The sequence below is a fragment of the Taeniopygia guttata genome, chromosome 30 (genome assembly GCF_048771995.1).
Source record: "Taeniopygia guttata chromosome 30, bTaeGut7.mat, whole genome shotgun sequence".
Classification (NCBI taxonomy): domain Eukaryota; kingdom Metazoa; phylum Chordata; class Aves; order Passeriformes; family Estrildidae; genus Taeniopygia; species Taeniopygia guttata.
Window position 1 is genome coordinate 4,827,671 of NC_133055.1, and position 17,019 is coordinate 4,844,689.

General features: G+C 52.3%; 2 protein-coding genes across 3 annotated transcripts in view; both read left to right on the forward strand.

Annotated features, from left to right (window-relative positions):
* LOC140680909 (uncharacterized) overlaps window positions 1-17,019 on the forward strand; it is a 692,735-nt gene that overhangs the window by 347,237 nt on the left and 328,479 nt on the right. The window lies entirely within an intron of this gene.
* LOC140680917 (olfactory receptor 14C36-like) lies at window positions 11,329-12,332 on the forward strand. The gene has a single exon (XM_072919822.1). The coding sequence runs from the start codon at window positions 11,400-11,402 to the stop codon at window positions 12,330-12,332; it is 933 nt and encodes a 310-aa protein (XP_072775923.1). The 5' UTR covers window positions 11,329-11,399.

Genomic DNA, 17,019 nt, shown 5'->3' on the forward strand with positions numbered 1-17,019 from the left:
TGGGCTCCTGGCCCTGCCAACAGCCCCCAGCACCCACCGTGCCCCGGGCTGGGGCTGGGCTGGGGCAGCCAGCCCGACACAAACAAACCCCCATGGTGGGAGCAGAGGTGGGACTGCAGAGCCTGTGCAGGGGCTGCTTTGCTCTGCAGGCAAGGAAGGGCTTGGGCTGCTCCACTGCCCTTGTTTGCTTTGGGATCACCCGTTATTTTGGGGGGCAGTGCAGGGGAAGGGAGAAAGTCTGGGCTTCCCTCACCTGTGGGTGGGTTTTTCCCTGACATGCAGGGATTGGGCCTTCCTTAAGCCCCTGACAGAGATCAGAGTTTTTAAATTTTTTCGTATTTCCCCTTTTTGTCTGTAATCTATTTTCAATAATTTGTTGTTTGTTTTTCTAGAGGAAGCATGCCAGGTGGGGTCCAGTCTGGATCAGGACGTGCTTGGGAGCAGCTGCGGCGTGGATGGGCCGTGCCCTTGGAGAAGGCTGAGGACATCGTTTGGGACTAGCTTTTCTTCCAGCGGGGCATGGCATGAGGTGGGTCCTGTCTGCTGGGGATGGTGGGATAGAGCTTTGGGGAGATGGCAGCGAGCACAGGAGCGTCCTGCTCTGGGCAGCTGCTGAGGGCTGGAGGTGCCGTGGCTGGCTGCAGGCTGGGAATGTCCTGCCCTCCTGCTCTGCTCCCAAAGGCAGCAGTGATGGGCAGCTCTGGGCACAGCTCTGGGCACGGCCAGCATGGCCTGGGCTCTGTGGGCCGCTGGGACAAGGGGACAGGAGCCTTCAGCTGACGGGTGGTTTCTGGTTTCTCTCCTTGCAGCCGGGCTCTGCGGGTGCTGAGGCTGCTCTGGGCTCTGCCAGGGCTCTGCTGGGCTCTGCCCTGGGCACAGCTGGGCTGGCTCTGCCCTGACATTGCTCTGACAGCTTTGCATCAGAAAAGCCTATTCTGAGCACAGTGCCTGAGCTTTCTGCTTTGGCAGGTGAGTGAGACTCTCCTGCAGGCCAGGAGATTGCAGCTGGGAACACACATCCAATTGGCAAGGACCAAAACTCTCCACAGCCCCAGCTGAAAGCCTGGATCTCCCCAAGATGTTTTGTCTTTTCCACTCTTCATTCCTTTTTGGCTGGAATTGTGCAATTGCACTTTCTTCCTCCCCTAGAAGTGCCACAAATAGACTGAACCTGCCAAGTGGGCCGTGTTCCCGAGGCAGTGCAGTCTGGAACTGATGGATGGAGAAGTGCCCTTCTGCACTTCCAAACCAGGCCAAAAAGCTGTAAGAGGGATTTTCTGTCTTTAAGAAACCCTTGACAGTTTCAACGGGAATGTGCAGCTCATTCACAGGGTGAGAAGGAAGGGTATCTTCTGAAGGGTTTGGGATTTAACAGAGTTTAGATTCCCAGTCCTGCTTGGAGCTGGAAGGGCACAAAGCAATTTCCTCCTGCTTCAACCACAATTTAAAATAACAATGTTGGAAACAAACCAAAAAATTGTTTTAAAAAGGCTGCTGAGGTCAGCAAGATGGATCCATGCCATTAGCACATTCACAAGTAAATAACTGAGTTCTCTTTTTCAAAAGACCAGTTACCTCTAAATCCAAAGCTAGAGAAGTTTTTCACTACACACTTGGGTTTTGTTTTTATCTCTCACAATTTATATAGTTTTTTATTACTTTTTATTTTTCCTTTAAATAGAAACATGCTCTACAAAAGGAGTGTCCTTTGCTCCTGGTTCCCGTGGGGAGCAGCTCCCTTCCCGCTGGCTGAGCTGCTCAGGCAGAGCCCGGCAGCTCCTGGCCCTGCAGGGCTGAGGCTTTTCCCCGTTGCTGGGCACAGACTGATGGAGCAGCACTGCTGAACACGGGGCACACAGAGGGACCAGCAGCAGCTGCCTTTGGCCACCTGAGGCTCCAAGGCCCAAACTCTGAGCAGGCAGGGCTGGAAGAGACTCACAGGCTCCCTGCTGGCTCTGCTGCCCCACTTGTGCCCACCTGGGAGCCCCCAGTACCAGCAGGGACTTGAGATGGCAGCCCTGGGCTCCTGGAGGTTGTGCAAGGAACAGAGCTGGGGACTTGCTGTGCATGGGGAGCTTCCAGATGGAAAAGGCTGCTGTGCCCAGGCAGATCCAAGGGCAGAGAAAGGAGGGTCTGGACCACGGGATGTGCCAGTCCCACAGTCCTGGGCAGCAGCCACCAAGCTCTGGGGGAGCAGAGGCACAGCAAGAGGGACAAAACCAGGCAAGGTCAGAGATTGGAGAGAGCCAGACCTGGGAGCAGGAGCAGCTGCTCCATTGCACCCTTGGAGAAAGCTCTTGGCTGGTTCAAAGGGCTGAAAGGCATCAAGGGCAGAGAGGAGGCCACACCAAGCAATGCTCCTGTTTCCACGGCCTCCCCTCTCCATGTCCCAGAAGGGATTGGATGAATTGTGTTCTTCCCTCTGAGTCCTCTCGTTCAGCACGAGCAGCTGAGCACCAGGAGCTGAAGGAGCTGAAACCTCAGGCCTCAAGAGCTGAGCAAGAGGAGACTTTCTGAGCAAATGAATGCTGCTAACATGGACCTGGCTGAATGCAGCAGATGGAATCATGGGATCACAGAATCCTTTCTGTGGGGAAAGACCTCTGAGCTCATCCAGTCCAGCCGGTCACCCAGCAGTGTCGAGCCCAGCACTAAGCCACGTCCCTGAAGTGCCAAGGCCTGGACAACAGCCCTGAGTGAGGCCTGAAGAGCAGGCCCTGAGCCAAAGGTCGCCTCTGGATGAACCTTCCAACCAAAGGTTATCTTTGTGTCTGCTCATTAATGAAATATGCATGGTCATTAGCATGGTGATAGATGTATCCACTCATTAGTGAAACATGTATTGACCTTTCTGTGTTTAGAAGCCAGACAAGGCCATGAAATCTGACATCTGGCCTTGTTGGGGCTGAATGGTCAAAGTCACCTCCCTTGGTTCCTCCTTTGGCCCTGGCCAGGCTTTGGGCGGAGCCCAAGGGGAGGATGAAACCAGATGTTCCCACGCCAGGAGTGCTGTCAGTTTGTTCACTCAGCACTATCAGAGCTGGGCCCACTCACTGCGAGGTTGGAGCCTCACCTGTGGCTGGAGGCACCTGCAGGAATTCCCAGTGTCCAGGAGTGGCTCTGCAGCCCTTGGCTGTGACAGCTTCCCCCAGCTGCTGTGTGGATCTGGGGCATGGGAAAGCCTGAGGGTAACTGGTGCTGGATCTTTCTTAATCACTGCTGCAATCTTTGGTGGTGATGGTTGGGTGCATTGCTGAGCTGCTCCTGCTGTGATTCTTTGCTGCTTTGAGCTACAGTCAATGGCACTGATTCCTTCAGCTGGTGTCTGTGTCTTTGGTGCTGACCCTGCTCACTGGTAAAACAAAACTGGCACAGTCTGGCCAGATCACAACAAAATGTCACTTTTCAAATGTAAATGTGAGGAATCAGTCCCATCAGAAATTCCCAGATGGGAAGCCCTTCCCTGGAGCTGGCTGGCTCTGGAGTGGGCTGAGGTGGGAGCACCGTGCGAGCAGTGGGGCAGTTGGTTAAAAGAGGCTGAACCCCTGGATGTCTTAAAATGCATCCAAAAATTGCATATGGAAGAAGGAAGAGAACTTGTGGGTTTGGGAAGATGAGGGTGAATTTTGTTAAGAGCACATTTGAAACAGCACCAAAAGAAGGAAGAACTGGTTTTGGAATGCTCCCATATGGAGGGACAGGGAAAGGTTTAAATCATGAATCAGGTTCATTTGTGAAAGTGAAATATAATATACTTATTATTACTAATAATAGTAGCTAGATAAAAATATAACATGATTATATCTTTTTTTTATATAATAAAAAATTGATAATGTGAACTAATGCTGACAATACTAATTTGTCAGCTTTGGCTGCTCACTGTGACACTGAAGACCCTACAGAAAAGGACTGGCCAAGACTCAAATGTCAGTGGTAAACTCTGCAAGATTGTGTACAACAAATACAGAAGGAATGGATGAAACTGGCTATTTTTATAGGGTTTGCTGATACTGTGGTATGGAATGCTTTGTCTGTTACATGAGACATACAGTGATTACGACTGCTGGGTTTTTCATGTACCAGACAATCCACAAGCTGCAGGATTGGTTGAATGGGTGAAGGGGTTGTTAAAAGAGCAGTTGAAAGAATGAGTGCTGGGAACCTGTCCCCATGGAGAACCCATCTCCCAGATGTGCTCCATGCCCTTAGCAATGGCCCCTGGGGAAATGGAAACCCCCTGGCTGTGCACGGCTGCTCCCAATGTGCAAATACAGCCCTGGACAGTGAGACTGGGACTGCCTGGGAAATTGTTCTGGGTGTGATGGCCCTGGCAGCGCCAGCCCAGAGGCTGCAGGGCTGGACCTTCATCCACTGGAATTAGTTAGGATAAATCAGAAGCAAATGAGAGTTAACAATACAGGAACAGGAATCCAGATTCCTCCAGGACACTTTGGTTTGATAACTGCTCACTGGAGCTTGGCCTTGCAAAGTGCTCATGTCATGGGAGGAGGAACTGATGCAGATAATCAAGGGGAAATTAAAGTAATTTGGTTAAACAATAGTGAACAAGATTGGATTATTCAACCCCATGACAGGGTAGCACAATAATTGATATTGTCAGTGTTTAAAACAATTGGGAAAAAAGGAGGTCCACCTCAAATCACTGCTGTTGGTGGAGATAAAGGGTTTGGATCCAGCAGTGCTAATATTGGAGCCAGAGTGTGGGTCCAGAGGCCAAAAGGCCCTCCTGAGGCAGCTGAAGGAACAGCTCCTGGGAAGGACAGCAGTGTTGGAATCTTGAAACGTGGGCAGGAACGATGGGAATGTGTCCCTGCAGCCAAGTGCTCTGTGTGAGAACAGGTAGATATTACAGGATATTGTTTCACACATCCTGCCAGACCAAATCTCCCTGTTTGCCCCAGTGAAAACTCGTGACCTGGACTCCATCTAGGATGGAACCAGGGCCAGGCTCCTGTACTGCCCATGGTGTATCCCTTGAAGGCCTTTTAATAAATACCTGCTTTATTCCTTTAACACTGTCTAGCTCTGTTCTAGGCAGCCTCTCAAGGCATCACCACCAAACCAAGGGAACACGGACCAGGTCTGGCTGGCTAGGCCTCCTGGGGAACACCTGACCACCTTGGCATGTCAAGGGCTGCTTCTCATCTGCCCTGAAGCCCTGGAGCTCTGGGCTTTCCTTCCTATGGGAGAGAACTCTCCTTCTCCTCCATGGGCCATGGCCAAAACTGGGATTCCTCCTCCAAGACTCTGTACATCCAAAGTTCGCTCCCAAGGGAAAGCTGCCAGGACAGACAGGTCTGGCTGTCCTTGGCCTCCTAGGGGCCGTCTCTCACCTGCTTTTGAAACACTGGGGCTTGGTACTTTCCTTCCAATGAGAAGAATTGTCCTTTTTCTCAAGGTGTCCGTGATCAAAATGGAGATTCCTCCTTCCAAATTCCATATATCCAAGGATTCCTGCATGACGAAAGCTACCAGGAAGAACAGGACTGCTTGGCTGAGCCTCCCAGGAGCCACCTCTTTCTTCTTCTGCCTTTGAAACACTTGGGCTCTGTGCTTTCCTTCCTATGGAACAAACCTGTCTTTCTTATCTACGCAGAAATGGCTGAAATTGGGGTTCCACCTCCCACATTCCCTATATCCAAGTCTTTCTCCCAGGCAAAATCTGCCAGTACCATCAAGCCTGGCTGGCCTTGGCCTCTGGTGGCTGCCCCTGCCACACTGGGGCTCGGTTCTTCCCTTCCCATGGAGATCACTGTGACACTGTGGGCACCTCATGGAACCAAGGGGATCATTGTGGCACCACTGGAGCCCATGGAACCAAGGGGCCATGGTGACACCGCGGGGCTTCATGGGCCCAGAGACCATTATGACTCTATGGGGCCTGATGGAACCATGGAGACCATTCTGACCCTTCAGGGCCTGGTGTCACCAAGGGGGCATTGTGACACCTCAGGGCCTCCTGGAAGCCAGGGACCATTGGGACACTGTGGGGCCCCATGGAACTAAGGGAACATGGACCAGGTCTGGCTGGCTTGGCCTGCCAGGGGCCACCTGACAGGTCTGGCTGATCTTGGGATGCCAAGGGCTGCCTCTCATCAGCTCCGTGCTTTCCTTGTTATGGAAAAAAAACGCCCCTCTTTTCAGATGCCCATTGCCAAAACTGGTATCCTCCCTAAAAAATTCCCTGTATGCAAGGATATCTCCCAGAAGAAAACCTACCAGCTCTAGATGGCCTCTGGTGGTCACCTCTCATCCCTCCAGGAAACACTGGGGCTCTGTTCCTTCCTATGGAAAGAAAAAACAACCTTCATGTCCAGGGCCCATGGCCAAAATTAGAATTTGGCCTCCCAATTTCCATATATCCAAGGATTGCTCCCAGACAAAAGTAGCCAGGACAGACAGGTCAGGCTGGCCCTTTGCTCTAGTGATTTTCTTAGACTATGAGCTGAATGTTTTCATTTGAAAACACCTTGGAGAGAGCCCAGAGATCTCCCAAGGTGGGGTTCTGAGGCCTCGGGCACGTGACCACTACATATGAAAAAAGGAGCTCTGTGCTCTGTGCTGTTGTTGTGGTTTTCTATCATGGAAGTGATGTCCTGAGAGAAGCTTCTAGAAGTTTCTTCTTTGACAAAAAAACAATCAGTAATTAGCTTTGAGAGCTGACAATCTGTTAAACCACTAAGGAAACTGCAGACGCCTCTGTGCAGACCCAAGTTGAAGATGAGAAAGCCTGGCTGGGTCTCTCTCTCCTCTGGCCCCAAAGAGGTGCCAAGGCCGGCCCTGCCCCGCCGCCAGCCCGGGCCCAGCCGGGATCCGCCGGGCCCCAGGAGCAGCCCCGGGCCGGGCCGGCTCGGCCGAGGCTCTGCCGCCCTTGGGCTTCGCCCGCAGCCAGCGGGCAGGGGAGGAGAAGCCATCGGCCCCGGCCGTGCTGCTGCTGGGCTCTGGCCTGGCTGCTGAGATCCTGGCCTGGCCCAGCGCGGCCCAGCCTGACACAGCCCCAGCGCAGCCGCTGCAGAAACCTCCATGGGAAAACAGCTCCGGCCGCAAGGACCGAGCCCGGCCGGGCTCACGGAACCATCTGCAGCCCCGGGCAGATATTGACTCTGCCAGTGCTGCCATCCTCCCTCCAGTGAGAGAAAAGGACACAGGGCAGGCACACAGAGGGGCAACATGAACACACCGAGGTCAGTGAAGTGGATGTTGAGTCACAGATGGGAGGGATGAGGAGATGCCTTGATCTTGGGGCTGAAATCCTCTGGTAAAGCTATGGAGAAGGATGTCATGGATACATCAGACTCTTTTTTTCCCTATAACGCATTGAAAAATATGCGGAGATGACTTGTTTCAGTAAAGGCCTCCACACTAAAGTAAGTAAACTCTGAAGTAGTCATGATCCCAGAGAAGTTTGAAAAGGAAGAATGATGAGACCCTGTGCCCTTAGTGAGAGAACACATCTGTTCCCAGAGATGAAGATGATTTCAGAAACAGGTGAAGAGAACCTTTGCTTTTAAACAGCCCATCTTTAAACTAATACCCCATACGTTAACATGGGCTATAAACACAGCTGTGGGAAAAGCTGTGAAAAAAATGGGAGACACTGTACAATTATAGATTTTTCCAGGCAGCTGCTATTCGTGGAAGTGAAAAGCCATGACATAAGTGTTTTCTTGTGGATAAGTCACCATAACTCTAATAAGAGGAACTACTCTCCCTAAGTGAACTGACAGAAAATTTTAGGTTTGGTCTTTTTATATTGTCAGGTTGTATGGAGAGGGGAAGTGTTCTGAAAGATGTGTTCTGTTCTATTACTCTTTATTTTAGTTAGCATTGATAAACTTTTCTTTAAAAGTTTAAACTTTTCTTTTAAAGTTCTGAGCCTACTTTGCCTTTCTCCTAATCCTATCTCAGAGCAGGAAATGAGTAAGTATATTCTAGTGAGTGCGCTGGTAATTAAGCAACACTGAACCCACCACACTCATTAATGCATTGGCCAAGAAATATCAAAATGATGAACCAAAACCACTACTGAAACTTCCTGTTGAACTGCCCCAGAGAAGAGGGAAATCAAGGCAGAGCAATGGTTTGTCAGGACTTGCTTGATCCTAATGAGCCCTGAGGTGCATTTGGAGCTGAGCCCTGGAACATCAGGGCCTGAGAGGAGATTGCACAAACCTTTCCAGGAGTCAAAGTCAAGAGAAAACACTAAAAGTGTCTCGAGGTGTTAATGGGACCCACCGAGGTCCATCCCCAGCACAGGCTCCTCATAGACTCCTTGAAGGAGAGAATTGGAGGCCAGGATGGCACAAAAACCTCTCAGATACACTCAGTGTGGAAAGGAGAATCCAAAGTACCTTAAAAACTTTGAGTATCTTAAAGTATTAATGAGCCCCACTGTGTGTCAGTACAAAGCTCTCAAGGGACTCATTAAAGCAGATAATTGGGGCCATGATTGCAGGAACATTTCACAGAGTCTGTATCAAAAGGGAAACACCAAGTACCTTAAAAGAACTGAAGTACCTTGAAGCATTAATGAGCCCCACTGAGTGTTGTTACTGACAAAGCCTCCCCAGGGACTAATTACACCAGATAATTGGAAGCCAGTATTGCAATAAGCTCTCAGAGACTCCAAGGCAAAAGCAAAAGCCAAAGTCCTTTGAACAACCTGCAGTCCCTGGGAGCATGAAGGAACCCCCAGGGCCATTCCTGACCAAGGCTCCCCAGGGACTCCTTCCAGCAGATCCTTGAGGCCACTGGGATGTGGGCTAGGGGGGGATGCTGAGGGCAGGACCAGGGGGTGACAGTGCCCAGCCTGGCTGGGGCTGTGCCAGGAGGCCCCAGGGCCTCAGGACAAGGTGTCTCCTCCCAGCCCTTGGTGGCACAGACCCTGCTGTGCCCCAGGGCACCAAGACTTGGCTTCTCTTCGTCCCCACCTGTCATCAGTGCCTCCAGTTCTCTGCTCTGCCTGGGGCCTGGGGACACTTTCTCAGTCGTGTCCCTCAGTGGGACCCATTAAAAGTCCAAGAAACTTTGGAGTTGGATTCTGACTTGGAGTTCTGGAGAGGTTTCTGCAGCTCCCTCTCAGGGCCTGATGTTCAGGGCCTGAGCACAAAGCCCCAGAGGGTCATTAAAGTCCTTGTGCTGTGTCTGTGCTGCTGAGCTGGGCCGGGCTCCTGGCACAGAGGGAGATCCTGGTAACCAAGCAGAGCTTCAAAAGCACATTTCTCTTGCTGAGCAGCTCTTCTCCCAGCCCAGCAGGACTGGGGCACTGCCTGCAGCCAGCCCGGGCACAGCACAGAGGCACAGAGAGCTTCAATCAGTCAGGGCTGGGAAGGGGCTGAGAAGTGCCTGGGGCAGAATCACTGCCAGCCCTTGGCACAGGAACCTCTGGCTGCAGGACAATGCAGCTGCAGCTCCTGGAGAGATCTCCTAAAGCTGGAACATCCCAATGCCCACAGACCCTGTGAGTGCATTCTCTGCACATTTCCTGTGCAGAGCAGCCAGGGGTGCCCAGGGCTGTCCTGCAGAGCAGGGTCCTGCAGCCCAGGGTGCCGTGCTGGGCCAGGACTCTGCTGCCTGCCAGGGACAGCTCTCAGCCGGCCCTGGAGCTGCTCCCAGCGCTGGCCAGGAGCTGTGGGGGGAAGGAGCCACCCTGAGCAGGGCAGGTGCTGCTGCTGAGAGGGGCTGGGTGGGGCAGGGCTGCTCCCAGCTCCAGACCAGCCTGGGCACAGCTCCGGAGGGCACTTCCCAAAGAAGGTAAGCCTGGGATTGCTGTAAAGGTCAGGAGCTTTCCTGAGAGTGTTTTCAATTTCTCGCTTGGAGCTGGATGGCAAATTTGGGTCTGTGATAAAAAGATTTTTGCTCTTTATATATTTTTCATCTATTCATAGCTCTGTAAATTGCTATTATAAAGTTATAAATCTATAACCCTTACCTGACTCCATTAAACCCTTAATTAACTCTATTTACCTACTATTATATACTTGAAAAAATTATAATCCTTAATTAACTCTAGTACGTTTCCTTTCCTTTCGCTTATATTTTAGAACAATAAGCTGTCTAAATATATTTTTAAATACTATATAGCCTTATTATCAGGAGGTGGACCTACAAGAAGAACATTTTGGTTTTTGAATGTGAACAGAGATAACAAAAACTCAGGCAAAGAAGCCCTTGGACCTACTCCAATGGGTTGAGCCAGGGGTGTATAACTGGGGCAACTGAATTTCCTACTGGATGTTCCTGTTAAATATCCTAAATAATCGACCTTAATAACATGTTTACATCAGGGGCTGGGTATGCTCCATTTCAGCTGGGACACGTGGAAGCTTCCAATAAAGGTCTGATTTTTACTTTACTGTTCTAACACTATTGCAAGGGGTTTTTTTCTATTTTGATTATAGAAAACAGGGGGATGAGAGAAGCAGAACAGGAATTGTAATCCCAGAACGACAGAACATTCTGAGTTGAAATGGACATACAGGATCATCAAAGGAATGTTTGAACATTTACAGAGACTCCAGAACTGTGACTTTGGGTGGTCAGTCTCTCTGCTGGGAGCCTCCCAAAGGGCCTTCAGCCACTCCTCAGCCCTGGACAGCAGCAGCATCACCTCTGCAGGGCCCAGCAGGGCTCTCCTGAGCTGCCCTTGCCCAGCTGCACACAGAGCCTGCCCCAGCCAGGGCCCTGCACACAGGCAGGTTTCTGTAGGGCCGGGCCGAGGGCACACAGGGTGGGATGGGCTCTGTGAGCGCTGGCAGGGACAAGGCACCTCTCAGGAGGGGATGTCCAGGCCCAGGGAAATGCTCAGGGAAGGAGAGGGGGCTGAGCAGAGCAGTGCTGGGGGAACAAATCCATCCAGCCCCTCACCTGCCCTCAGCCACAGGGAGTCCTTTGCCTCTCACATCTCTCAGTGGCAAACTCTGAGTGCAGCAGGAATGCTGGGGATTTCTGACCTCAGAGAGCCAGGAATGATGTGTGGGTAGGAAATCAATTCCTAAAACAACTCCTGCCATCTATTTCCCTTAGAAGTGTGAGTGCAGATGGATGCAAGCCTTCCTGCAATAGGAGTTATTCCCTGGACAAATCCCGAATGTCCAGCCTTGTCCCTCTGCCACATGGCCACAAACCCAGGGCAGTGAGGCAGGGATGGCTCCTCGAGAGCCCCCACGCACAGGCCTGGCTGCTCCTGGCACACTCAGCCAGCACAACTGGAGCTCAGGCAGGGACCTGGGTGAAAGTTTTCCCAGAGCAGGAACAAGGGTGGGTGAGTCCCAGCAGGACAGGCTGCAGGGAATGGCCCAGATTTGGCTCCAAGCAGCCTCTCCTGACTTGTCCCTGACCTTTCTCCATGAACAGGTGCCCATGTGCAGCCACAGCAAATGTCCAACAGCAGCTCCATCAGCCACTTCCTCCTGCTGGCACTGGCAGACACGCGGCAGCTGCAGCTCCTGCACTTCTGCCTCTTCCTGGGCATCTCCCTGGCTGCCCTCCTGGGCAACGGCCTCATCATCAGCGCCGTAGCCTGCGGCCACCACCTGCACACGCCCATGTTCTTCTTCCTGCTCAACCTGGCCCTCAGCGACCTGGGCTCCATCTGCACCACTGTCCCCAAAGCCATGCACAATTCCCTCTGGGACACCAGGAACATCTCCTACTCAGGATGTGCTGCTCAGGTTTTTTTCCTTCTGTTCTTCCTTGGAGCAGAGTATTTCCTGCTGACTATCATGTGCTATGACCGCTACGTGTCCATCTGCAAACCCCTGCACTACAGGACCCTCCTGGGCAGCAGAGCTTGTGCCCACATGGCAGCAGCTGCCTGGGCCAGTGCCTTTCTCAATGCTCTCATGCACATGACAAATACATTTTCTCTACCTCTGTGCCATGGCAATGTCCTGGGCCAGTTCTTCTGCGAAATCCCCCAGCTCCTCAAGCTCTCCTGCTCCAAATCCTACCTCAGAGAACTTGGGCTCATTACTCTTTCTATGTCTTTCGGATTTGGTTGTTTTGTATTCATTGTTTTCTCCTATGTGCAGATCTTCAGGGCTGTGCTGAGGATCCCCTCGGAGCAGGGACGGCACAAAGCCTTTTCCACCTGCCTCCCTCACCTGGCCGTGGTCTCCCTTTTCTTAAGCACTGTCATGTTTGCTCACCTGAAGCCCCCCTCCATCTCCTCCCCATCCCTGGATCTGGCCCTGTCAGTTCTGTACTCGGTGGTGCCTCCAGCCCTGAACCCCCTCATCTACAGCCTGAGGAACCAGGAGCTCAAGGCTGCAGTGTGGAGACTGATGACTGGATGCTTTCAGGAACATTAAACTGCTGGCCAATTTCTGCCCATCACTTTAAATAAAAGTTATCTTTGATCCTTCTTTTTGTTCTCCTCTTGGAGGTTCTTTTTCTTTGTTTAACATTTTCATGTTGCCCACAAAGAAATGTCATTTTTTGTGTAATTTCTCTTTTTTTTTCTCTCCACCTTCCCTGTGCCCACAGACTGTCAATGAGGGCCTGTGGTCTCAGTGGCTTTAAAGGAACTAAATGTTCTCCCAGCAAGGTTTTCTGCAGGCAACTCCTTTTGTTGCCTTCTCTGGAGCTGCAGCAGCAATGTCTGTGTGCAGAGCTGGGGCAGATCAGTGCTGGCACAGCAGCTGTGCCCAGGAGCAGCAGCACTTGGTGCTGCCAGTGCTGCTCCCGTGGCCCTGCCCCGCTGCCCTGGTGGCCCTGGTGTTGCTGCAGGGCCTGAGTGCTCTCGGGGCCGGGCACAGTCCTGGGGGTGGCAGTGCCGGGGCTGCAGCAGGGACACCAGTTAATAGAAATAATTTGTAATATATATAATCGTTGATAGTTCTTTTGGGTTTGATTGTGGGTTTTTTTTCATTTTTCCCCTGTGTTTTATTTTTAAAATCTTGTCAACAAAATAAAGCCTTTGTTTGTGTAGTTTTTCATTTTATTTACCTCCACCTTCCCTGTGCCCACAGACTGTCAAGGAGGGGCTGTGATCTCGGTGGCTTTAAAGGAACTCAAGGATGTCCCAGCAGAGCTTTCTGCAGAGCTGCCCTTTTGTTGCCTTCTCTGGAGCTGCAGCAGCAATGTCTGTGTGCAGAGCTGGGGCAGATCAGTGCTGGCACAGCAGCTCTGCTCCTGCTGGCCACACCATTCCTGATCCAGGCCAGGAGCCATTGGCCTTCTTGGCCACCTAGGCACACGGCAGGCTCATGTCCAGCCTGCTGTCCATCAGTCCCTGCAGGTCCCTTTCTGCCTGGCTGCTGTCCAGCCCCTCTGTCCCCAGCCTGTAGCGCTGCAGGGGTTGTTGTGGCCAAAGTGCAGGACCCGGCACTTGGACTTGTTAAACCTCACCTTGTTGGATTTGGTCCCTGGATCCAGCCTGTCCAGGGCCCTGTGCAGAGCCCTCCTACCCTCCAGCAGATCCACACCCACATCCAGCTTGGTGTCATCTGCAAAGATGTCCTTGGTTCCATGTGTCCCTTCAGTGTTACAATGTCCCTTTGGTTACACCAGGCCCTGCACTGTCACACTGGTCTCCTTGGTTCCATGGGGCCCCAAAATGTGACAATGGACTCCTTTGTTCCGTGGGGCTTCACAGTGTCACAATGTTCTCGTTGGTGCCGCAGTTTCACAGTGGCCCCTTGGTTCCATGGGGCCCCAGGGTGGCACAAAGGCCCCATGGTCACATGAGGTCCCACACTGTCACAATGCTCTCTGTGGTTCCACAAGTCCCCTCAGTGTCACAATGGATTCCTTGTTTCCACGAGCCCACACAGTGTCACAATGGCCTTCCAGATTCCTGGAGGCCCCAGAGTGTCACAGTGGCCCCTTGGTTACACAAGGTCCTGCAGTGTCACAATGTCCCCTTGGTTCCCCTGGGCCCTGGGCTCTCCCAAAGCTCTCCTTGGTTTCGCAGTGTCACAATGGTGAAACCCCTCGGTTACACGAGGCCCTGCAGTGTCACCATGGCCTCTGTAGTTCCACCAGGACCCAGTGTCACGGGGACTCCCTGGTTCCATTGGGCCCCAGAGCACCACAATGGAGCCCTGGTTCTATGGGGCTGCACAGTGTCACCATGGTCCTCTTAGTTCCACGAGGCCCTGCAGGGTCACAATGGCCCCAGAGTGTCCCAATCATCACAGAATGACAGAATCAAATAGGCTGGAAAAGACCTTTGGGATCATCAGGTCCAACCAATGCCCTAATAACACCTTGTCACCCAGACCATGCCACTGAGTGCCACTGGAGAGGGACAGTGACTCTGCCACCTCCCCCCTGGCCTGCCCATTCCAGTGCCCACTCAGCCTTTCTGTGAAGAACTTCTTCCTCTTGTCCAGCCTAAACCTCCCCTGGTGCAGCTGAAGGCTGTGTCTTCTTGTCCTGCCCTCCAGCAGATCCACACTCACACCCAGCTTGGTGTCACCTGCAAATTTGGTGATGGTGGGCTCAATCCCCTCCCCCAGATCATCGGTGGAGATGTTAAACAGGGCTGGGCCCAACACAGATCCCTGGGGACAGCACCAGGGACTGGACACCAGCTGGGTGCAGCACCATCCCCACCCCTCTCTGGGCCCAGCCTCCAGCCAGCTCTTCCATCTCCCAGCCAGGAGGGAACCTGCCCAAGCCGTGGGCTGCAGCTTTTCCAGGGAATGCTGTCAGAGACAGTGTCCAAGGCTTTGCTGAAGTCCAGATGGACACATCCACAGCCTTTCCCACATCCACAGGTGGGTCACCTGGTTATAAAAGGAGATCAGGGTGCTCAGGCAGGACCTGCCCCTCTTAAATCCACGCTGGCTGGCTCTGACCCCTCGGCCATCCTGTGGGTGCCCTGTGGTGGCACTCAAGGTGATCTGTTCCATAACCTTGCTGGGCACCGAGGTCAGGCTGACAGGCCTGGAGTTCCCCAGATCCTCCTTCCAGCCCTTCTTGGGGATGGGCTCACACTGGCACCTCCAGTGCTCTGGGACCTCCCTGGTGAGCCAGGACTGATGGTAAATGATGGGAAGCAGCTTGGGGAGCTCATCCCCCAGCTCCCTCATGCCCCTAGGATGGATCCCATCCCATCCAATCCACCTGTGAGCAGCTGAGTGGCCCAGCAGGTCAGCAGCTGCTTCCTCCTGGATTACAGGGGGCTGTTCTGCTCCCTGTGCCCATCTGCCAGCTCAGGAGAACTCTTGTCCTGAGGACAACCTGTCCATATAGTGAAAATTGAAACAAACAATGTGTTAAGTAGTTCAACCTTTTCTTTATCTTTAGTTACTATATTTTCCACTGCATCCAATAAAGAGTAGAGGTTCTCCGTATACCACATTTTGCTATGAATTTATTCACAGACACATTTTTTATTATTTTTCACAGAAGTGGCCAGAATAATCTCTTATTGAGATTTCACCTCTTTCCTTTTTATTCTGCATGACGTAACAACATCCTTAAACACTTCCTAAGTTCCCTGACCTTCTGTCCAAAGTTAATGCACCTTCTTCCTTCCCCCGAGTTCCCACAAAAGCTCCATGGGCAGCCAGGACAGTCATTTTCCTCACCACCTCATCTTTTGCCACACTGGGACAGGCTGCTCCTTCCCCCTTAAGATCACTGTCTTGAACTGTGTCCATTCTTCCTGGACCCCATGGTTTTTAAGGGCTGTTTCCCATTAAAAAATCAGTCCCTGATTCAGTACCCCCCACATCTGTGTCCCAAATAGGTCAAAGTCTGCTCTTCCTCATTCCAGTGTGGAAGTTCTGTTGCTGCCCCTCCTTCTTTCACAGATCATTGAAAACTTGATTATTTCATGGTCCCTGTGCCCCAGGCAGCCTCCGACCCCCACATCTGCCACCAGCCCTTCTCTGTTTGTGAACAGCAGGAGACAGAGCTTTCCTTGGGAGTGCAGTGTTACCAAAAATTCGGTAAAACAGAAAACTCCTTAACACCAGTGCAGCATTAAGAAGCTGCATTCTTTATTCAGCTGGATGCACAGGGGATCGCTCCTCCCAAAGCCGAACATGCTGAGTGCAGGAAAGTTTCTGTTCATATTCTGTATTTTGCACACATATTCATTGATTGTCCTGGACTAAACACACATCTGATAATCATTTCCCCGAAGTCATTAACATATTTCCCCTCCCCTTTACCCATGTGTTTTTCTGTCCTGGGGGTCTCTCTGGTGGTCCCTGGTGGTCATGGACCCCAATGTTCCCGTGGGCCTGGCTGAGCTGGCAGGACACTGAGGCTGGTGAACTTCCAGTTCCCCTTCTCCCACAATGGGCACTGTGTGGTTTCCATGGGCCTGGGGTTTTGGAGAAAAAGCTCCAGGTGTCAGCTCACCTGGTGGAGACAATTTATCATCTGGTAACATGAGGTCACAGAGTGGGCTATGACATCACAGAGTGGTTTATGTGAGGTCATTGAGCAGCTACGGCATCAAAGACTGTCTCTGTGACATCACAGAGCTGGCTGTGACATCACAGTGTTGGCTGTGACATCAGAAACTAGCTGTGTGAACATTAGAGATTGGGCTGTGACCTCACAGAGCAGGCTGAGACATCAGAGAGGGGCTGTGTGACATCCCAGTACGGCTCTGTGAGGTCACTGGGTTGGTCACTCTGCCCCAGCTCCCCCTCACAGTTTCTCCCAACAGGTCCAATGCTGTTCATGCCCAGCAGGGTCCCTGTCCCCCGGTATCCCTGCGGTCCCCCTGGAGCCACAGCCTCCACCAAAGGATGTTCCACAGGATCCACCCCAGAGCCTGACATGGGGACAAGGAGCCAGGGCTGTGTGACCAGGACATCAAGGACGTGGATTATCCAGATCCCTGTGGCCTGGGTTGGGTTCCCCAGGCAGGAAAGATGTCTGGCAGCTGGAGCAGGGTTAGGGAAGGGCCTCCAAGGTGGGGCTGGAGCCCTTGGGCTGTGAGCAGAGGCTGAGGGAGCTGGGCTTGTCCAGCCCAGAGCAGGGAAGGCTGAGGGGCTCCTCATGCCAGCCTGGCAGTGCCAGCGAGGAGGG

Excerpts from the sequence above, each read along its gene's own strand:
- LOC140680917 (XM_072919822.1), top strand. The coding sequence starts at position 11,400 with ATGTCCAACAGCAGCTCCATCAGCCACTTCCTCCTGCTGGCACTGGCA.